The sequence below is a fragment of the Camelina sativa genome, chromosome 11 (genome assembly GCF_030686135.1).
Source record: "Camelina sativa cultivar CO46 ecotype springtype chromosome 11, ASM3068613v1".
Lineage (NCBI taxonomy): Eukaryota > Viridiplantae > Streptophyta > Magnoliopsida > Brassicales > Brassicaceae > Camelina > Camelina sativa.
Window position 1 is genome coordinate 33,252,506 of NC_141890.1, and position 22,936 is coordinate 33,275,441.

General features: G+C 35.2%; 4 protein-coding genes across 7 annotated transcripts; all 4 read left to right on the forward strand.

Annotated features, from left to right (window-relative positions):
• The first annotated feature begins 5,469 nt into the window (after positions 1-5,469).
• On the forward strand, positions 5,470-8,648 carry LOC104724768 (KH domain-containing protein At4g18375). The gene is made up of 7 exons (XM_010443311.3): positions 5,470-5,645; positions 5,897-6,542; positions 6,633-7,349; positions 7,440-7,730; positions 7,824-7,876; positions 7,965-8,061; positions 8,193-8,648. The coding sequence occupies exons 2-7, from the start codon at positions 5,928-5,930 to the stop codon at positions 8,322-8,324; spliced, it is 1,905 nt and encodes a 634-aa protein (XP_010441613.1). The 5' UTR covers positions 5,470-5,645; positions 5,897-5,927; the 3' UTR covers positions 8,325-8,648.
• A 4,244-nt stretch (positions 8,649-12,892) lies between these two features.
• Positions 12,893-15,971, forward strand: LOC104724769 (ornithine aminotransferase, mitochondrial). Its single transcript, XM_010443312.3, has 10 exons — positions 12,893-13,251; positions 13,661-13,769; positions 13,897-14,127; positions 14,212-14,371; positions 14,476-14,531; positions 14,636-14,788; positions 14,906-15,003; positions 15,126-15,206; positions 15,286-15,519; positions 15,628-15,971. Exons 1-10 carry the CDS (start codon positions 13,082-13,084, stop codon positions 15,770-15,772), a joined length of 1,437 nt encoding a protein of 478 aa, XP_010441614.1. The 5' UTR covers positions 12,893-13,081; the 3' UTR covers positions 15,773-15,971.
• Positions 15,972-18,451: 2,480 nt separating this feature from the next.
• On the forward strand, positions 18,452-20,640 carry LOC104724770 (F-box protein At5g46170). Its single transcript, XM_010443314.2, has 2 exons — positions 18,452-19,896; positions 20,269-20,640. Exon 1 carries the CDS (start codon positions 18,700-18,702, stop codon positions 19,867-19,869), a length of 1,170 nt encoding a protein of 389 aa, XP_010441616.2. The 5' UTR covers positions 18,452-18,699; the 3' UTR covers positions 19,870-19,896; positions 20,269-20,640.
• An 860-nt stretch (positions 20,641-21,500) lies between these two features.
• Positions 21,501-22,890, forward strand: LOC104724771 (large ribosomal subunit protein uL14mz). Of its 4 annotated transcripts, none has more exons than XM_010443315.3 (4): positions 21,501-21,634; positions 21,761-21,796; positions 21,966-22,054; positions 22,270-22,890. In XM_010443315.3, the coding sequence occupies exons 2-4, from the start codon at positions 21,763-21,765 to the stop codon at positions 22,669-22,671; spliced, it is 525 nt and encodes a 174-aa protein (XP_010441617.1). In that variant the 5' UTR covers positions 21,501-21,634; positions 21,761-21,762; the 3' UTR covers positions 22,672-22,890. The 4 variants fall into 4 exon arrangements, with proteins under 4 accessions (XP_010441617.1, XP_010441618.1, XP_019087767.1 ...); XM_010443316.3 differs by having other exon boundaries at positions 22,273-22,890; XM_019232222.2 differs by having other exon boundaries at positions 21,544-21,634; positions 21,736-21,796.
• The last annotated feature ends 46 nt before the right edge of the window (positions 22,891-22,936 follow it).

Sequence of the window (22,936 nt, forward strand, 5' to 3'; positions counted from 1 at the left end):
ATGTATTTTTATATAAAGAAGTTTGCAAACAAAAGGTTTGTAATCATAGCAGTATATGTGGATGATTTGAATATCCTAGGAACCTCTGGGGAAATCGCCCAAACAGTTGAATATCTCAAGAAAGAGTTTGAATTGAAAGACCTAGGTAAAACTAAATTTTGTTTGGATTGCAGCTTGAGTACATAAATGATGAAATCCTTGTGCATCAAATGGCATATACTGAAAAGGTACTCAAAAGATTTAATATGGACCAGGCTCACCCATTGCCTAACCCAATGGTTGTGAGAAGCCTAAATTTGGACAGTGATCCATTTGGTCCGAAGAAGGACGATGAAGAAATTCTCGGTCCAGAAATGTCATACCTCAGTGTTATAGGAGCTTTAATGTTTTTGGCTAGCCACACTAGACCAGACATTTGTTTTGCCGTGAACCTCCTAGCAAGATTTAGTTCTTGTCCAACCCAAAGGCACTGGAACGGTATCAAACATATATTGCGTTACCTACAAGGAACGTTGGATTTGGGTTTATTTTATACTAACTGATAAGCAAGTTTTCACCCAGGGTATCAATTCCATATGCAGTTGTAGTACAAAGGGTTATCAATCCAAATGGTTGTCTATTTCTAGCAGGAAGGATATGATCAGAACAATACAAGTCAAGCCAAGCGGATAGGGTTTTTATTCTAACAGTCCTAAAATAAATAAAAGAATAGAATGTAAACAAAGAAACCACACGACCTAAGCACTCGAAGCAAGCAATCGAGTATAGGATCGAGTGGGGTGATCGAGTAAGCAAATGAGATATGAACAACTCAAGGTATTACTCGATGCAGGTTATCGTGTACCTGATCGGGTAAGTGGTCGAGCAAGTAAAGAAAATGTAAACAAATAAAATACGAAAGCTCCTAAAGATGGGGTAATCGAATCCTAAGTATTCTAGACCAGTACGGATGCCTTACATGCCTCAAGCAATTATTTCCTATACAATGAATCTCTAAAACCTTGTCACCACACTCTCGTACTAGCAACAATCAACCTTGATCACTTACCACACTCTCGCACTAGCAATATGAACAAGCAGGCATTAAGAACGATTCATTATTGTTAGTAAACTCAAACTCATCTAATTTCTTACACAGAGTCAAGTAAACCTCTAGCATTGGCTAATTCACGCATATCATCTACACCTCTCGGTCGCTGAAACGCCCTAGATCTAATCTCAACCTCTTGGTCTGTTGACAACATTAAGAACACCAACCTAGAAGGAAATCTATCAATCATTTACAATCAAACTGAAGCATCCTAACCAATCAAGAACACAAAATCATCTATCCCATCCCTAGAAACTTTACTACACTACTCGGACATGACAACAAGGAACATAATAACGAAAATGAATGAAAATTGCATTATATTAAAAGATAGAGTAGAGTAGAAAGAGTACAAGATAGAAATCTAAAAAAACTATAAAAACTATGAAATAAAAATGCAAAAACAAAAAGAAAAATGTTTGAGTCGCTCAGTTCTCTCCCAGAAGCTCTCACTCTCTGGTTTGAGGGTCTACGGCGTGCTCGTTTGCGAGCTAGGAGAGGAGGGGGTTTATATATGGAAACCCTTTTGACCAAGCTTCCCAGACCTGCCCGATGGTCTACTCGATAGGGTACACGAGGATGTAGTCGTGTTACTCCTCGGGTGGATCTTCGGGTTGTTCTTCGTGCTCTTGGATCCTCCTCGATCGTGTTGGGGTTCGGACTTGTTCTTCCAGCTCGATGGCTCCTTCGGGTACATGTTCGAGTTTGTCCTTGTTTTTCCCATTTTAGGCTCTTTAGCACCTGTTTTCATCCAAAATATGCAAATGCAAAAATGCAACACCCTAAATGGTCTAAAAGTGAATTCCTACAGTTAATGACCTAAATATGCTAAGTTAAGGATATGAACAATGCAAAATATGGACAAAAAAGGATGCTAAAAACATGTAAATTAGAGAGTTATCACTAACTATAACAAAGAAGGTTTAGTTGGTTTTGCTGATGCAGGTTATTTATCGGATCCACATAATGCAAGGTCTCAAACCGGCTATGTGTTTACGCATGGTGGTACAGCAATTTCATGGCGTTCAATGAAGCAGACTATTGTGGCCACATCCTCTAATCATGCAGAGATTTTAGCTATGCATGAAGCCAGTCGTGAGTGTGTTTGGTTGAGATCGATGACTCAACACATCAGGTCAGATTGTGGTATGACCGATGACAAGGAACCAACCGTCACATATGAGGACAACACCGCCTGCATTGCACAGCTCAAGGAAGGATACATCAAGGGAGATCGGACGAAGCACATTTTACCTAAGTTCTTCTTCACACATGAACTACAAAAGGCCGGAGAAGTTCAAGTGGTGCAAGTTTCATCATGCAACAATTCAGCCGATCTCTTCACCAAATCATTACCGACATCGACGTTCAAGAAGCTCACGCACCAGATTGGGATGCAGAGACTCAAGGACTTTTAGTGATGCTTAGAACAGGGAGAGTAATACATGTTGTACTCTTTTTCCTTCACCATGGTTTTGTCCCATTAGGTTTTCCTGGTAAGGTTTTAATGAGGCAGCATCCCCAAGCGTATTATGGTGATCTCTTAGCATTTGCACGGTTATGTCATCCAAGGGGGAGTGTTGTAAATCACTAAAGATGGATCTCCATAACCGGCCCACATACATGTCCAAGTCCACAAGGCCCATTGGCCACCCTCTCTTATACTAAGTCGGTTTTAGGAATCCCATTGTACTTAGGGTTTATGTGCTATTATATATGTACTCTATTCGATTGATTAATGATATACACAAGAGTTTCTCTATTTTCACAACAAAAAAATATTTATTTATTTATTACTCTCTCCGTTTAGATTAAAAAGTGTTTACTTTTAACAAGTTCAATCAATCAAAAACAATACTATATAATATAAAAAAATAAATAATCTAAAATTGCATAAAAACTTGAAAACATAAATTTTCTCTAAAATATCATATATTATTTTAATATTTAAATTTGAAAATCATCTAAATGGGCTGGACTGTAGCCTTTACACTTTTGATCCGGTAACAAAATTACGGTTTACAAAATTAGGTTTTACAGCACGAATAACTATATAGTAACGTAATATTTTTGATAATATTACATCCAGGATAAACATCTAGGGTAAACGCAAAACAAATACACCCATTATTAAATATACATATGTTTTGTCCTATCTTTTTTGAAACTTTTTAAAATACCTCCTTTCCACAACCACTTTCTAAAAAAAAATTTCTATAATTTTATTTAAAATACTACTAACCTGATCTTTATCTGAGTTTACGAAAATAAAATATTGAAATGTAAGGATTTAGAGAAATTCAGAGTAGTAGAACCAATCAAACTCTAAATAGGATGAGGACATTGGTTCATTTTTAAAACATGAGGACAACAAGATGATACGCGACAACAATAAATTCAAATAAGATAATATATTTTGGTGTTACCTTATTCAGATTTTTTTTTTTGTGATCTATTTTAAAAATCTTAAACATACATATTTTATTTCATGTTATAAAATGTTGTGATATTATCTTATGACAACTACTGTCACATAAATATGTTAGAATTATAATCTCAGTTATCTTTCAAACTTTCTGTTAAATGTTTATGTTGTTCTAATTACACGTCTTACAAAAATATTCTCGATAATAGTTTATAATAAGATAAAAAAAAAATTGATCAAAAACATATGTTATCATTCCACTAGAATAGAAGATAATATACAAAGTAGATAGTGTTTTTAGGATACAACATAAAAGGACCTTGTCCAAAGCATAAAACAACAAAAGAACATAAGTAGATAGACACAATCGATATAAAGCGTTTGAGAGCTATGAAGCACATGCTAAGAAGCAAACTGGAACCTGTGAGATCAAGGCAAAATGATGTGAACTCCATGAACAGATCAATGGAGGAAAAGGTGGCCATTGTCTTGGGTCGAAGACTATGTGGCGATGAAAGGGACAAAGCTAACTGTCTCACCAGAGTGAGAGGGGATACTCTAGGTAGAGCTTTGATAACAGGTCGAGCAAGGTTAGAGCTCTTAGGGATGATTGCTACTAAAGTAGTTGCAGGTCCAAGGTTGAGGGAGAAGAGCTTAAAGGGGTTGTGGTAACCACTACTCCATGGAGTGGAGGTCATAATGCCACTAATCTTCAAGTTTCTATGAGGGGAGTTGCTAAAGTAGATGATTTGCGGTTTTGAGAGATTTGCATTCAGGTGAGGTGGAGATAGGAGGTTGGTGAAGGCTCAGTAACCCCAACTTTGTAAAGATGGGATAATAATTCCAGCTTCACCAAGCTGTCTCCATCCAAGAGAGCATCCCTAGGAGATCCGATTAAAACAGTTTTCAAAGGACTCTTATACCAAGCTGACAACGATGGTGACTTAGGGATCATAAGCAGTCTTCGAACTAATGATACTACTAAACAAACCAAGTGTTGATTAGGGTGGGAGAGAGTGGAATTCAGACCAAACTTGGATTTACACTGACCTCGACACAAAAGATTCTCAAGCAAATTAGAAGAAACCAGAATTCTGCTATCGAGGGAACCTCGTCTTGACCAAGCAGAAAACACCGGTACTAAATAATTTGGACTTGATATAAAATAATTAAGGACGGGTTCGAGTAGGTTCCAGTGCAGAGATGAAACATAGTCTAGGAAAATTAGACTATCTACTAGGGTTCCGGGATAAGAATGAGGAGCAAATGTGGGCCAAATAAATAACAGGGTTGGGACAGAGCAAGCCGAGGTTATGGGTTTCTTCGTCAAGATCTTCAACGGCTCCGGCGTCAACACTGAGCTCCCGTCCAGCTGCAACCAAGTAAAACACTTGGAGAGAGGATATAAATCTGAGGATCGGAGAGATGTTATGATTGACTGTGGAAAGGACCAGATCGAGAGGTAGTCTCCAATGTTACCAGGACATTCGGGGGGTTGAGGGGTGAACTCAGAAGAGCAACCTCACCGAGAGAGGGAAACGGACACGGAGTCAAGATGGTAGGAAGATGAAGCTGATGCATTCCCAGAGTCGAGATTTGGACTCTCAGGGGGACTCCGGTGAAAATAAACAAGGACAAGAGCGAGATTTGCAGACAAAAGAGAAGACAGAGATGACGAAACCAAAACCTAGCGACGTCGATCAGCGTCAGAAGAAATACGGCTAGGTCGAGCTCAGCTTTTTTAAAATAAAAATAGTATTAAATTTTAAATGACAATATATTAAATTTAAAGTTATAAAAATATTCCGCAAGCATAGGGTGAGCCTAAAAAATTAGACTTTAGGGTTAGCCATTTGATTTTCAGAGAATGCGACTAAACTTCAAATCGAAACAAAAGTTAGGGACTTTCTTCAAATATTTTATAACAGAAGGATCATCAAACTATAATCTCTTTAACCCCCTCGCCGTCTTCTCTCTCTTCTCTCTCCTGCAACAGACAAATCACAATCCTTCTCTCTCTCTCTCTCTCTCTCTCTCTCTCTCTCAATTAGACAAAAAAAAAGGGTTCTTCTCTTCCGACCGGCCTCGCTGCTCATTCATTCAAGTTCTCTGAGAATCTCCGTACACCTTGTATGTTCTTGGCTTAACTCGATGATTTCTTGTCTGATTCCAGTTGACAAAATTTTCAAATTGAATCATAAAAAATCGATACTTTCAGTTTTTTTCTTACCACCCAATTCGCAAATTTCAGTTTTTTTTTAGCGTTTCTCTCTTATTTGTAACCTAACCCTATCAATCTGTTCTACAATACATTGCTTCTGTTTTTAATGATGCTTTCTCTAATCAAAAGTTTGGTTCTTTTTGTGTGTGTTGTGTTTCAGGTTTCTTTGTGATTTGCAAAAACAGTCAACAATGGTGGAGCGTGGGAAGAGGAATCATAACCGTTTTAGAGATAGTAACAATGAGAACAACAGGAATCAAAAGAGACGTCTTTCTTATGAATCCGAAGAGAAGATGGATAACAAAGACGATCTCATTGTTGTTTACAGAATCTTGTGTCCTAGTGGAGTCATTGGTAGTGTTATAGGCAAAAGTGGCAAAGTTATCAACTTGATTAGGCAAGAAACTAGAGCTAGGATCAAAGTTGTTGATCCTTTTCCAGGTTGTAGCGAAAGAGTCATTACCATTTTTTGCTCTGTTACTGAGAAGAAAGACATTGTCGACATTGAGAATAGCGAATTGAATTACACCGTTCCTTTGTGTTCTGCTCAAGATGCTCTTCTTAAAGTCCATGATGCTATTGTGGCTTCTTTAGCCACTGCTGCTGACAACACTAAGATAGATAGAGATGATATCAGAGAATGTCGCGTTTTGGTTCCCTCTAGTCAATGTTCTAATGTGATTGGTAAAGCTGGTTCGATTATTAAGAAGATTAGAAGTAGAACTAGAGCTAACGTTAAGATTGTCTCTAAAAATGTTTCTGATCCTTCACACACTTGTGCAATGGATTTTGACAACATTGTTTTGGTTAGTATCTCTGAATTCTTAGCATATAGTTGTCGTGTCTCTCTCTTTGTTTATTTCTAATCGGTGTTACTTATTCTTGTTATCAATCAGATATCTGGTGAGTCTGAATCAGTGAAGAAGGCACTTTTTGCTGTTTCTGCAATCATGTACAAAGTCAGTCCTCGAGAACAGATTCCTCTGGATACAACTGTCCAAGAAGTTCCCGCTAGTATTATAATTCCTTCAGAGCTATCTGTCTATCCACAAGCCGGTTTATACCCAAATCAGGATCCTATTTTCCAACATGGGGCCAACGTTTCATCATTCATGGGTTATGGAGACAATGCTGCAAATCCAATGCCGGTTTTTTCTGCTTCTGTGGTTCATGGTGGTTTTGGCGGGTCTTCAAGATCTGAGAATTTGGTTATAAAAGTTATGTGCTCGTCTTCCAAAATCGGCCGTGTTATAGGGAAAGGAGGATCAACCATTAAGGGGATAAGACAAGCAAGCGGGTCTCATATCGAGGTTAATGACTCGAGGTCAAATCATGATGAAGACTGTGTTATCACTGTCACTGCTACAGAGTCTCCTGATGATTTGAAGTCTATGGCGGTTGAAGCTGTTCTTCTACTTCAAGAGAAAATCAACGATGAAGACGAGGACAAAGTTAAAATGCAACTCCTTGTAGCTTCTAAAGTAATAGGATGCATTATAGGGAAGAGTGGCTCAATCATTAGCGAAATCAGGAAAAGGACAAAGGCTGATATTCACATTTCAAAAGGGAGTAATAAGCCTAAGTGTGCTGATCCTAATGATGAGCTCGTTGAGGTAATGATTCTTAAATTCGCTCAAGTTTAGCTTTATTCAGTTCTTCAATATCTCTCCAATAGTGTATGATTCTTTTTGTATTTCAAGTAGATATCAGGTGAAGTAAGCTGTGTGAGAGATGCTCTTATTCAGTTAGTTCTGAGGCTGCGAGATGATGTTTTAAGAGATAGAGAGATTGGTTCCAGGAATCAACCGCCTCCTGCAAGATCTGAGAATAATAATTTCTTCTCTTCGGGTAGTAGCAATACTGGTGTAGCAGTTCCTCCATCTTTCATGTCTTCTGTTCCGGCTACTGTAGATTTTGATAGGAGACCAGAAACCAGGAGCAGCATGAGTATGCTTCCTTCTAGCGGTGGACTCTATGGTTATGGAAGTTTTCCGGTAACATCTCCTTCTTCTGCTCAAACTGGATTTATCTCATTTATTATGTTTTCTGTAGCTTATACTCATAACCTAAAGTGTTTTTATAAACAGATGGGCAATAACAGTTACGGATCCAACTCTTACTCATCCAATCTATATGGAGGGTAAGTTTTCAAGTTAGTTTTTTTTTTTTTTTTTATTATTATAAGATTTGTCAATACTTTTCCCTGTTGATATCTTGTGCATTCACAGATTGCCTCAATCTACTACTATGGAGGTTCGAATTCCTGCAAGTGCGGTGGGTAAAGTTATGGGCAGAGGAGGAGGCAACTTGGATAACATAAGAAGGGTTTGTTCAAAAGTTTTTTTAGATTTTTCCTTCCTCGTTGCTCTCTGATCACCATAGCTTTGTTCGTCTCTTCTTCTCTCTTTCCGCTATAACATTTTTCACATGATGTGTGCCCTTTTCTCTTCTCTCAGATATCAGGAGCTTTGATAGAAATTTCTGATTCCAATAATTCCCATGGCGGTCGCATTGCTCTCATTTCCGGAACACCTGAACAGAAGCGTACCGCAGAGAACTTGTTCCAAGCTTTTATCATGTCCACTTGAATTGTTTGCTCTGCCTCAAAAATCCTTTTCCATGGAAGTGTGTTCCATCTCTCTAGCTATCAGTGGATTTCTTTGGTCTCGGGTTCTCAGGCTTTTCTCCTTCTTCTATCAAGTTCATGTTTAAACATGGTTACATCTCTCTCCAACTTTTCAGTATCTTTGTCTCCATTAGGTAACTTTTGGTTTCTCGTGCTAGACATCTTACAGTCTGTCAGGATCATTCTTTCTCCCTTTCCTTGCGAGCTGTTCGTATGATAAATGCTTATCTCTCTGTGCAATAAAACAAAAGCGTTCTTATATCAATCAAACTTTGCTTATTCTCCATATATGAATCAGGTCTGCTTTGTGCTTTTTCCAAAGCAGTCCTTTCATTTAGGTGGTAGTTTACCAACTCGTCACATCCCATATCTCAGCTTCGTCATATGTGATGCCAAATCGTACTCATCACATCATAGTTCTTGGTGCTTCTGAGAAATTTCTGCAGTGAACAACAGTAACTTATTAGCGCCTAGTGATCTTCGAGAACAGTAGCCTTTAGATATCTTCTTGTTAATGCTCGTAATGTTTTCTGCTTCTTAGAAGTTTTACCTTTTTAGTGCTCTGATTAAGTGATTATCCGTGGGTTTATCAGTAAGGAAACTTCTCATTCTTGCTGATCATCCCTAAGACTGTTTTGATTTTACATTCTTTAGGTAGAATTCCACCGATTGATTTTTGTTATATATACCTCTGTTACCATTTCTGATGTATTCTTTTCCCAGATAATCCCCCTGGAACTCTGATCATCTATGTTTTCATCTCATATTAACTTAAATCTTGATCTTATATTGCTTGTAGCTAACATACTAGGTTGTCAGTACATAAAGCTTTTATGAATGTGGTGTGTGTTTTCGATTTAGCATATACGGGTCTTGTCACTCTGCGCTGGCATTTTACCATTCTCACATTCTAGGTTGTCACTCTAGGATCTTAGCATTTTAAATCTGCAACACCAAAAGATTTTCTGATTCTGCTAGCGTGATCAAATCGGAATGACGATTATCTGATAAACCTGGAGTTCCACAACACTTCTAGGTTTTCAAAAACCCGCTACACTTGAAGCTTTCTGATTCTGCTATCGTCTGTGGTCTGATTAGTTTGGCCTGACATATATGTGATAAACCTGGGGTTGCTAGGTTGTTAGAAACCCGCCACACTTTGTTTTTTTTGTTTTTGGGATTTGATAAAATTTCCGATAAGCCTGTCCCTCTCAACACATCCTGGTAGACAAGTTTGTTCACCCTTTGTTCGCTCAATCTAAACAGGTATTTAGTCTTTACGCAGTTCCTTTTTCGCAAAAACGGGGTTTCCCGAATGTGATGTATAGTTTAGTTCTTGGCAATTATGAAGTCTTGTTCATCATTTGATCAGAGGCGATTTGAGGATAAGTTTCTTAGAACAAGATAGATGTTGATGACCCATTTGGAAGGTTTTTTGTATATAATGGATATGTACATACGTTAAGCAATTATAAAGTGCTTCACCATTCCTATTGAGTTAACCAAGTTCGTTTCTTATATAGTCTCTCAATTGCAGAACTTTTAAAATTATACTAGCACTTGATGAATAATTTGGCAATGTGGCAGGCGTTGTATTAAGTTAGGTGAAAAAAAAAAAAAAAGACAACAATTGTTGAAAAATATCATTAAAATCCCCAGGTTAGCATTTTTGTTGATTTAAATCACAAAGTCTTCATTTATTATAAAAATTTTCACTCTTTTCTTGACTTCTATTTAAATCATGAAGTTTTGTTGACTTCGTCGTTTGAAGAATAATGTTAATGGGCCAGACAGAGATATGAAACAGGGTTAATTAGGTGTTAATGAGATCTATTAGTTGTTATAAACAGCGTCGTTTTGCTATTAACAGATCTCGTTAACAGATAATTAACCTCGTCTAATTTCTCTGTTTGACCACGTAACGTTGTGCTTCAAACGGCTAGGTCAACAAGAGTTTGCGAATTATTTGGAAGTCAACAAAAGATTGATGTTTTTACCTCCAAATCCAGAATTCATGCTTTAAATCAACACGAAAGTGCTAAGTTGGGGATTTTAATGACATTTTTCCCGTTATATAATAGAACAGAGGGTATAATAAAATAACCAAACCGTATTCTCTGTTTCGGTATGAGGTTTGAAAGCTGTTAAACCGAGACCAAATCGTAAATCAATTTTAAGTCACTTTTAGTATATACTAAATAAGGGCCCGCACATCCTGCGGGTTTAAAAAGTGTTGAAGAAAATAAATCCTAAACCTTAAACAATTTTTTGAAAATATATAAAGAAATTTTATTTCCTAAGTAAATATATAAATAATTTAAGTTAGAGAATATTTGTATTTACTTTCATAAATTTATTTATATTTATATATTTTTAATTTATTATAACAATTATTACAATAATCTAAAGCTAAATTATATCCCATTAAAACTTTTGCCAAATACTCATCATTACAAATTTTATTATTGTCAAATTTCAGAAACGTTTCACAACTTATTCACAAAATATTTTACATGCAACAAATTCATCAAAGCAACATCTAATAAGTAACCATGTACAATTTTACTCTATATTTTACCATTAAAAATATGTTCTTACACCCAAAATTATTTTATTGTTAAAGTATGCTCTTTATCACCACCTATAAAATGTCTTCTAAACAAATTAAACAAATTTTATGCTACTTTACTTTTATTTTGGCATAATTATAGTTCTTATAATTACTAAAATTGTTTTGTGACATAATTTCTTTAACCATGAAGTTATTTTTACTCCAAAGATATTTTGGATGAAAAACTGGTGAAAATTATCTACTCGATTACAATGATTTTATGACTAACCCAATAAAAGTTGAGATATTGGAAGAAAGTTAATATAATATAATAAAAACAAAATTTTAAAAATTATAATCAGGATGGTATATATAAGTCTTAGATAATTCAGATATACAAAATGGAAACTTTATATACAATCCAAAACATGACATATGTCATAATCACGTTAAGGATCAACAACCTATTTACTCATCAGAAGTATCCAATTGTACCAAAACAACTTAAATCTATGACCTCGTTTCAAATATTCTCGAATCATAAATTCTCAACTTATTTTTACCCGAATCAAAAGTTCTCATGTATTTCTCCATATACCTGGTTTAAACGGTTTATGAACCTAATCTGATAGAAAACCACATAAATCCGGTTTGAAACCAATTTTAAAATGGTATACCGTTCCAACTTCCCAAATTTGAAATCGCTTCTCAATTACTCGATCAAGCAGCTCTTGTTTTAGTACCAGAATCATAAACATTATTCAAAAAAGACAACTCTAAATTTTGACCAGAAACATCAACCACCGACTTATCTTCCATACTTATAATGCTACTAACTGTAGAATCAATTTTAGAACCTCCATCAGTGTCTCTATTCTCAATTAAATTAGTGGGCATTATATACTTCGATTTCATTTCATTGTATCTGATAGCTTCCATTGCAAAACCCGCACGAATCAAAGATCCACACAATAGATCGGCAAAACTATATCAGAAAAAAAAAATCAAAGATCAAAGCTTTCAATATAAACATGTAATATTATGTAGATATAATGTTATTTTCTTAATTAGCTGTCCTATTATGTTTCAAAAAAAAATTCTTTTGACATAACTTATGTTATTCTTTTTAAATTTGTTATTCACTATTTATTTATTAATAATTATACATCTTAGTGAATTATTTTTTTTGTTTATACATGTCAAAATTTTATTGAGAAAACATGTATAATATAAGTAACGTACAATGAAAAATATATTAGTTTTATCCATAAGGGTCGGATACCCATATTCCAGGACCATATAATCCTCTTACATGAAATGCGCCAAAACATTTTCCTTTTTGATTTAGAAATTTTTTTTTAGATATAAATATGTAAATTTTATTTGAATTTAATGTTATTTTCTTAATTACCACGTGTCAACATCTCATCAGTGTACTTGACACGTGTCATAATCATGTTAATTGCTAATTTGAAAACCAAACTTTATATAATAAGATTTTTAATATAATAAAATATTAGTTCAGACTTCAATTCAAGTTTTTTTGCTAAGACTGCCTTCACAAATCTTGTTGCTATAAATTGGCTAACCGTAGAGACATAATTTTTTTTTTTTGTGCAAACAAATACATAAAATTTAATGTGTTAGGTTATATAGTATAATTATACTACCAAATATGGATGACAGGTAGTATATTTATTTTACCATGTAGTGGTTGAGAATCTTTATAAGAGTAAAACTTTGATATGGATGGCACATAGTATATTTATCTTAGTTGTTTTTTTAAATATAATTAGATTACAATTATTTTATGCTTTATATTACCAAGCTTGAAAACAGTAATTTCTGATCGTTAAATTAACACGTATCACAATCTGATGAGATACTAATTTTAATATTTAATTGTTAAAATTGACATATATTACAATTTAATAAATTTTACCTTTAATTTTTAACTTTGATATCTAATGATTTAAACTAACATATGTGACAATATCTGGTAAGTTATTAACTGTGTCAACAAAAGTTTATATAATAAGATTCGGATAAAATTTGCATCCCGAGAAAGTCAGAAAACCATCATTTTCTAGGAAAACAAAAGAGAGAGGAGAGGAGTGTGGTAAGATAAAAAAAAATCGTTTGCTTTCATATCTGAAAGACTCTCTCAAATGGCAGCTACCACGAGACGGTTGCTCCAGTGTGTGTCTAAAAGAGTTTCTACCTACGCCGGAGTGCGGCGGAGCTATGGCGGTGTTCCGCAGTCGAACTCCAAATCTCCTCCGTCTTCTTCTTCTTCTCAGCGATTGATCGAATTAGAATCTGAATTCAGTGCCCACAAGTAAAGTCTCTCTCTTTCCTTTTTTTTTTTTTTTTTTTCTTTTTCTCAAGTTTTGGTTTTTTTTCTCCACTTTGAATATATCGTCGATGAAATCAAGAAACTTTAATCTGTTGGCGTTCTGGGTTTTGTTAAAGTTATGATATTTGGGGTTCGTTTGTTTCGATCACAAGTTATCTGTTGATCTCGCGGTTCTTGGTTTACATGATAGAAGCTTTTATTGATATTATTTGATATGCGATAGTAGAAATAGGATTAGAGCTGTGTTTGTTATTGATTAAGTAGATCCATGTTGAGGCGTAATCAATCTGATAACCTTTGATTGTAAAACTTTTGCTGCTTCTTGATGTTGTAAATCCTGCTAATTAGCTATCTTCTTTAAATTTATCTTGTATGTGTTTAAAAAATCCAGTTACCATCCTGTTCCGGTTGTGTTTTCTCGTGCAAATGGCTCAACTATATGGGACCCTGAAGGAAAGAGATACATTGATTTCCTTGCTGCTTACTCCGCAGTTAATCAGGTAATCATAATGCCAACCGTCTCGCTTCTCTTTAAGATGCAAGATATGGAAAGTTTCATACTTTTTCAATTTATTGTTTTTGTTCCAGTGTGAGATCTTATGTTTTTTTTTTCTAATATCGTTGCAGGGACATTGCCATCCTAAGATCATGAAGGCATTGCAGGAACAAGTGGAGAAACTCACTTTAAGTTCACGAGCGTTTTATAACGATAAGTTCCCGGTGTTTGCTGAGCGTCTCACGAATAGGTTTGGTTATGATATGGTGCTTCCTATGAACACTGGTGCTGAAGGTGTTGAAACCGCTTTGAAATTAGCAAGGAAATGGGGTCATGAAAATAAAAATATCCCCAAAGATGAGGTACAGGCTTTTCGATTTTCTTTCTTTTTTAAGAATTGTTATATACATTAGCGTATTAAAAAGTTTGGAAAACTATTCTTACAGGTTATAATCGTCTCTTGTTGTGGTTGCTTTCATGGTCGTACATTAGCAGTTATTTCCATGAGTTGTGACAATGATGCTACTCGTGGATTCGGACCATTGTTGCCGGGGAATCTTAAAGTTGATTTTGGTGACGCGGATTCACTTAAGAAAATCTTTGAAGGTATGACTATGTTTCCTGCTTCAATTGTTAACCAAGAATTTCATCTCCGAGATTATGATTACTCTTGAGCTAGTTGAGCATGTTTTTTGTCATGATAACTGCAGAAAAAGGAGATAAAATAGCGGGATTTCTTTTTGAGCCGATTCAAGGTGAAGCTGGAGTAAGTTCCTTCTTTCAAGCTACAATAATCTCTAACAATCGTTGTTTAGAGGATGAATTAGACTGGTTTTGTTTCTAAAATTGTTTAAAATGGCTTTGGTTTAGGTTATTATTCCCCCTGATGGTTATTTGAAGTCTGTAAGAGAACTCTGCACAAAACACAATGTTTTGATGATAGCTGATGAAGTACAAAGCGGTCTTGCTAGATCCGGAAAGATGTTAGCTTGTGACTGGGAAGATATTCGTCCTGACATGGTGGTACGTTCTTTTACATTTTATAAGCTCTTTATTTTCATTTTCTTTACAATTTGCTCCCCATAGCAAAGCGCCATTACATAGACTAATATTTCAAATCTTGAATCTGTGTCTTGAAAGATACTTGGGAAAGCATTAGGTGGAGGAGTAATTCCAGTAAGTGTAGTGCTTGCTAATAAAGATGTGATGCTTCATATCAAACCCGGCCAACACGGAAGGTTCGCATAGGCTTTACTTCGCTCTTCTTACTAACTGAAATTGGCATTTTAAGAACATTATATTGGTTTGATTAATGCGGTTAAGCTTCTTCTGTTTTTGTATTCTTGATTGTCGAAATCAGCACATTTGGTGGGAACCCTTTAGCTAGTGCTATAGCTATGGCTTCTTTAGACGTTATCGAGGAAGAGAAACTCGTGGAAAGGTACCATTTTTACTTTCTGAATTAATTTGTGTTTTTTTAGATCAAAATTTCAGTTCTTGTTGTGGTTTGAATCTTATAGATCAGCAAATCTTGGAGATGAACTGAGGATTCAGTTGAATGAAATCAAGAAACAGTTTCCAAAATACATAAAGGAAGTACGAGGAAGGGGATTGTTTAATGCGGTTGAGTTCAATAGCGAAAGCTTATCTCCGGTTTCAGCTTACGATATTTGCTTGAGCTTGAAGGAGAGAGGAGTCTTGGCTAAACCGACTCACAACACTATTGTCCGGTTAACTCCACCGCTCTCCATAAGGTAAAATTCAAAACAGCAGAACCGGTCTGGTTTATTCAGCAGTTTTTTTCTCTCATCGGTTTATCAGATTGAATCAATTATTGATTTTTTTTTCTTTTCTTTTGCCAGCTCTGATGAACTACGAGAAGGCTCTAAGGCTCTTCGAGATGTTCTTGAGCTCGATCTTCCGAATCTGCGGAAAATCAATTCCGGTAAAACCCCGGTTTCTCATTTAACCGAGTGCGATCGCTGCGGAAGAAGCCTCTATGCTTGAACCGGATCAGAGGTTGATTATGTTCTGGTTTTATTTGATTGTTTGTATCTTGTTTATGTAGGACACAACACCGGTTCGGTATAAGATATATATTATATGTACGTATAAGGTCGAACCGGATTGTACCGAACTCAGTAGAAACAACTCTAGTTTATTTCTGGTTTGGCGTTAAATAAACCCGATTTGGCTGTTTGCACAATTATCGCTTTAACGGTTACATTTTCTGGTACGGAAATCAAAAGAAGAATAAATCCGCAGGTCCTTTATGTAGTTCTTTTTTTATTTACGAATTTTCTCCGTACTTTTATAGACTTACTTTTTTTGGTAGAGTTTTTTATAGAATTACTAATAAAGTTAATTATAGCCTTATATTTTCATGTATTGTGAAAATATGATTTATTTATTTTAATTTTAAACTTTTTATTGTTAATTTATATTAAAATACAATAATATTAAGAAAATGAATTTAGAATTTTAGTTAATATTGTAATAGCGACGTAAATCTTATACTATCCCAAGAAATTATGAAAAAAATGATATTTTCATTATGCTGCCTGTTTTCATAAATGTTTTATTAGTCATACTTAATATGTATGGAATTATGGGTGTAGTACTAATGTATATATGTACACGTGTTGGCATATGTATGTATATACTGATACGGGACATGAAATCATGAATAAACAATATGCTTGTCTTCTATAATTGCTCAACCCCAAAAACATGTTGAGGCGTGGAACCCCATATGATTGGTTGGCTCTCCAATATTTTAAATTACATTATCATGGTAACCTGATCAAACTTTAACAAGTCTATAAATTACTAACTAAAATATAGTAATAATTATTCACATTTCTTTTATAAATCTAGTGGGAGAATATTACAATAAAGCTATTTAGAAGGAAGAAACTTAGATGTTTCATTGGTGATTCTGCATTTAATAGTCACATGTGTCTCTATTGTATCCTAACATTTTGCAACGCCGAGGCGTCGAAATGGGAAAACACACATGATACAACGTGCATAGTATCGCATAATCAAACACATGACTAGTCTAGTCACTACTTCATTATGCATATCTTATTCGTTTTAATTTATAACGAAGTTCGGTAGGATATGCAGATAAACTAATAAGTTTGATAGTTACCGGTTGCATAAGGAAGATATTATAGTTAGACATAAATATTGTCATTTAGTCATCAATTGGATAATTATATAAATACATATCTGAATGTTTATGTACAATCTCTTTTATCCAAGAGCTAACTACAAGTATGTTTTTCCAAACCGTCAGCAAATAATTTTTCTAATCGTTTTTTTTTTCTAACACCAATACGTCTTTTTTGTAACCAACTATATTATAAAATTTTTGAAAACTATACTATGAAATTAAAAATATCAAAATATCACCTACTATATTATTTATAATAGAAAAAATTTCATCTTCCATTTCCTTGATGTGTGTTTATCCACCTGTTTAATTTTCAGAATTATCTAATTTTATTTTGCTAGTTTCTGTAGTGATAAAAATTTTTGGACAATATATAAAGAACGTGACAATCTTTTGATCTTTAGCTAGCTTTTGGGATTAGTTAGGAATTAAGGATACATTCCTAATATGCAGTGTTCAAGAAAGCGGTGTAGGCGGCCGTCTAGGCGCCGTGTAGGCGCTAGGCGCTCAGCAGACGCCTAGATAACCGCATAACCCGCTTAAAATTACATACATTTTATTTTTGATTTTTAAATTACATATAATTAAATTATTATGTTTTATATCTATATACATAATTATAAAAATTTATATGTTGTTAATATAACTTAAATAAATGTATTTTTCTTACCATTGTTTATAATTTTTTTATTTTTATAACATATATTTTAAAATAACTATATATATATATATATATATAATGTTTTATGTTGTAAACGCCTAAAACGCCTAAAACCGTCTAGGCCCCGACTAAGCATTTTAGGCGCTAGGCGTTGGGTCACCGCCCAGATACCGCCTAGCACTTTCTTGAACACTGCTAATATGATATTAGAATTTATGGCTAAATCAAGCTAGTAATCTTCTACCAAATAATAAGTTCTTACTTATATGGTCCATATAAATGGCATATCTTGTTGTGGTATTGTTGTGTTGGACCAATAGACTATATTAGAAATGCAATCTAACTAATCATAAAGACTAACTCAAGAAAGAAGGATTATCAAATAGCCCCTCTCAAGATGTGAATGGGAAACAGTATAATACACAAATTTTCTAAACCCAATATTTAGAAAATATCACAATAGGACATGCCACTTATATAAACCACAAAGGAGGAAAACCATTTCTTAGTAGGAAATTGCCTGTTGATTCTAACCTTAGATTATAATACCATGTTAGAAATGTAGCATAACCAATTTGAAAAGCTAGCTCAACAAAGAAAATATTACCACATTCTTTTATATGTTACCTAAAAAACTTTTTATCCCATCTTTTATATGTCTCTAATCTCAAGCAAAATGCAAATCCTATTCATTCTCACGTGGCACAGCTACCTATAAATTTGATATTCTTCTATATTTATCAAAATGACAATAATACATTTTTGGCAATATATACAATCTTACACAAAAAAAATTTAAAATATATAATTGTCACATCAGTTGTTGATTGACAAAAGAAAAAGAAAAAAACACTTCACGCATCACACGCGCTCATTTTGAAACGACGCGCTTTAAAGTAGAGACAAAACCTCGTGGATCTATCTCCTCCCACCATTTGATTTTTTTTGTTTTTTAAATTTTCTTTTCATCTTCTCTCTAGAAACATCTCTCCGAAATGCGTTATCTTCTCCAAAAGCTCAGATTCTGATTCTGAATCAATCTCTCTCACAAACCCTAGAAAATTCCCCTACCCCTTCTAAAATTCTCATAGATCCATGGCCGTTATTATCCACCGCTCAGATCCACCGTCACGGATCCATCCCGAACCACCTCAAACCCTAGAAATCGACCACTTCGATCGTCTCCCTGACTCAATCCTCCTCCTCGTTTTCAACAAAATCGGCGACGTCAAAGCTCTCGGACGATGCTGCGTCGTCTCTAGAAGATTCCATTCTCTCGTTCCTCAAGTCGACAACGTCGTCGTTCGTGTCGATTGCGTTATCTCCGATGATGATTCGTCGTCTCTTTCGTCTATCAAATCCCGCTCCGCTGCTTCTTCCGGATCTTTCTCCGCTATATTTCGTCTTGTTTTCGGTGGCATTGTGAAGCCGTTACAAGCTCTAGGTCAATTCCTTGGTACGAAGAGACCGTCGTGCGGTGGTTCTGGATCGTCTTCTTTGTCTATTAGTGGTGGTGATGATGAAGGTGGAGAGATCGAGCAAGGAGGTGTTACGCATCATTCTCCTACGCAGGTTTTGAAAAACTTTGATGAGATTCGTTACTTGCGTATTGAGCTACCTAGTGGTGAATTAGGGATTGATGATGGAGTTTTGTTGAAATGGAGAGCTGAATTTGGTTCTACTCTTGAGAATTGTGTGATTCTCGGTGCTTCTTCTGTGATTCAACCCAATCCTATGAGAAATTCTCAAGCTTGTGATACAACAATCGTCGAAGCTTCTGCCTCTGACGATAACGGGAGTATACCGGAATCGTTCTACACAAACGGAGGTTTGAAATTGCGTGTTGTATGGACTATTAGCTCGTTGATTGCTGCATCAGCACGACATTACTTGTTACAGCCGATCATCGCCGAACATAAGACGCTTGATAGTTTAGTTCTCACTGATTCTGATGGGCAAGGTGTGCTATGTATGAACAGAGATCAGCTAGAAGAGCTTAGGGTGAAACCATTATCAGCTTCCTCTGCTTCCAAGAGGACACTTGTGCCTGCTCTGAATATGAGGCTTTGGTATGCTCCAACTTTGGAGTTGCCTGATGGAACTGTGTTAAAAGGTGCGACTTTAGTGGCGATAAGACCGAGCGAGTCGAAAAAGGAAGTGTCTGATATCTCTTGGGTATCTTCAGCTTTTGAAGAGCCTTATGAGACGGCTGCTAAGATGCTGGTCAAGAGAAGGACTTACTGCCTAGAAATGAACTCGTTCTAGTTTGAAAGGTTTCAGTCGGAATCTGAGGTAAGATATTGCTCCTGTCCTCTAATATGTTTATGAAGTGATATGAAAAAGCCATTTATGCGAGAATCAATTTCCTTGTGCCTGCATTGGTAATAGCTTATCATCAACATTAGGAACTTGAGAATATCAATCAGCCGTTTATGAAGTCATCTGAGGATATCATTCCGCAACATTAGGATTTGATCTTCTGCAGTGTTAAAGCTTTGAAGCTGAGTTTAGGTGTTACTGCATTGCATTTGATGATTAGTTAAGCATTTGTGATCATAGATTGATAATAGAAATTGAGAATTAGTTTGTGTAATCTTCAAAAATGTCTTTTACTATTTAAGAAAGCAGAGAACTTGCTCATCGTTATGATTTATTCTGTATCAGGGAATCCGATGATGCAATTCAGAAATGTTACATATAATCTAATCATGGGGAAGCAGAGAATGGAATAAGATCGAAGTTTTGATGAATCCAGGAACAAGTTTTGCTGCCTACTGCATCTGCTAGCTAGTTTTTTTCTTTGAAGCATATGCTTTTGCAGGATCTCGCAATCATATATATATATATATATATATATATATCAACTAAATTATAGATATCATGTACGAGTTTTCTTTTGTTTTTGTTTTATGTCTGTGTTAGTTACTTAAAAGTCTTGTCCTTTGCTTGCTCTTCTCTATTTATGTGAATATTTGTAGGTATTGCTTATTCAACTGTCATTATTATACAAAGTAATCTAAGATTGTAGTTTTGGAATTCTTTTGTTCTGATTAGTAATTTTTTTTTGTAGAATTGTTAAACAAAAAAAAAACCTACAACAATGGCAGATTCATTATGCTGAAAAGTAAACTTTAATTTGGTTGTTGATTGACAATTGGTTTTGTGAAAAAGAGGAAAGTAGTTTACGGTGTGGTTGTGCGAGATGCAACGCAAAAGTCGTGGAAACGAAGTTACGTTCGATGATAATGCGGTTGTTATTATTGGTCGTCAGATGACAAAAGACTTAGAAAGGCTGAGAAGAGGCGAATCTGGAACCGCTTGGCACAAGTGTTTGGAATTCTGTATGAGTTCCGCAAGATAAAACATTTCAAGTTCTTTGCTTTGGCTCTGACACATTGCATGAGAATATGAGACGCAAAACCCTAAACCTTACTGATACATCTTTACAGATTCTGGTTTCTAGTAATTCTTATCAACTTAGTTGTGTGTTGTAAAGAAGTAAGAGACTTAAAAATTAGTGAACCAAATCCATATAGTTAAAAAAATAGGTCCAAATTCCAATAATGCTTGTAGTAGGGTATTTATTTTCACCAAAATAAGTATAAGTTTTGTGTAAACAGAGATGTATGGTATTTTAAATGTTTATTTTGAATCTTTCTGATTCAATATTTTGTTTTCTCCTCACTTTTATATTTTCTGTAGACTATCATCGTCGTTTATATTCACCTTGTCTAGAATTTGCTCCTCTCTCTCAATGTTTTTTTTTTTTGTCTCAATGTTTTTCTGTTTTGTTTCCTAAAATAAACTATACGTTTTTGAAGCCCAACATTCATTTGTTTGGGCCAAAAGTAGAAAACTCATATGACAATTACTATGATACCCCTAACTAAAACCTTGTATTTACTATATGGTGCCACGCTTAAACCTTTCCTGATACACCATATCCTCCCCTCCTCCGCCCTCGCTCGCTCGATCAGTCGTCACTTGCTGCAACGAATCTGTTCTTTTTCTTCTCTATTAACAACAACACGTAAGTTTCAATAACCAATTCCATCTCTCTCTCTCTCTCTATATATATATATATATATAATCCCTTTTGTTTCTATTTTAATTTTGTCGATTGGCATATAGTAAGATCGAAAATTTTCAATTGCAGAAATGGCGGCAGCTCTCGCTTCCAGATTATCCCGAGGTAATTGAAACAACCTTATTCCTCCTACTTCGATCTCATCCTTGTTTCTTATAACCATAGATTCTCGGTTTTGTTATGAAGATTCAATTTTTTAGACTGTTGATAGATGATGGGTTTGGCTAAAAGTCAGATCTTTACCAAGTTATAAAATTTTCCAAATCATGAGCAGGAGGACGCTCGTTGCTTAGAGGTCTTAACAATGGTGGTTTGATGAATACTTCTTTTAATGGAATGATGAATGAAACTATCCTCTCTCAGGTCAGAAACCAATTTCTTATATATATATATATATATATATATATATATATATATATATATATACGTCTTCAAGTTTTAGTATTTGTTGATTTGAACGGATACTACAAGTGTTTTATTTATGTCGATTCTTGCTTGGATTGAATCGGTGCGGATAAGTAGGATCAAAATAGATATTTGAAATGTCTTAAAAGCTTCTTTGTTTTTGGTGGAAGCAGCAGCAACAGCGCAGGACATTCATTCAAATGGGAACAGTTCTCAAAGTAGTGGACAATTCGGGTGCTAAGAAAGTGAAGTGTATTCAAGCTCTAAAGGGGAAAAAGGGAGCTCGACTTGGCGATACCATAGTTGCTTCGGTGCAAGAAGCTATGCCAAACGGTAAAGTGAAGAAAGGAGCGGTTGTTTACGGTGTGGTTGTGCGTGCTGCGATGCAGAGAGGTCGTGTTGATGGAAGCGAAGTTAGGTTTGATGATAACGCTGTTGTTCTTGTCGACAGTAAAGACAAGAAGACCAAAACCGATCGCCAGCCGATTGGTACTAGAGTGTTTGGTCCTGTTCCGCATGAGCTTCGCAAGAAGAAACATCTCAAGATTCTTGCTTTGGCTCAACACATTGCTTGAGACGCAACACTCATAATGTCTTTTTTTTTTTTTTTTTATGGTGCTCTTCAGTCAAACTCTAGTGTTACCTCCTAAGGAATTAAGCTGCTTTACACTTTAAAAAGTCCCCAAGGTTTATAGGCCTTTGTGCTTTGGATTTTTTTTTCTTTTTGGTCCATGAAATATAAAATTCAAATGAAAGGCCAAAAACAAGAAGAAGCGGTTCTTCACTTTTTATTATATTTTGGTTTTATTCTTTTTCATTAATATTTCTGTCTATTAAACA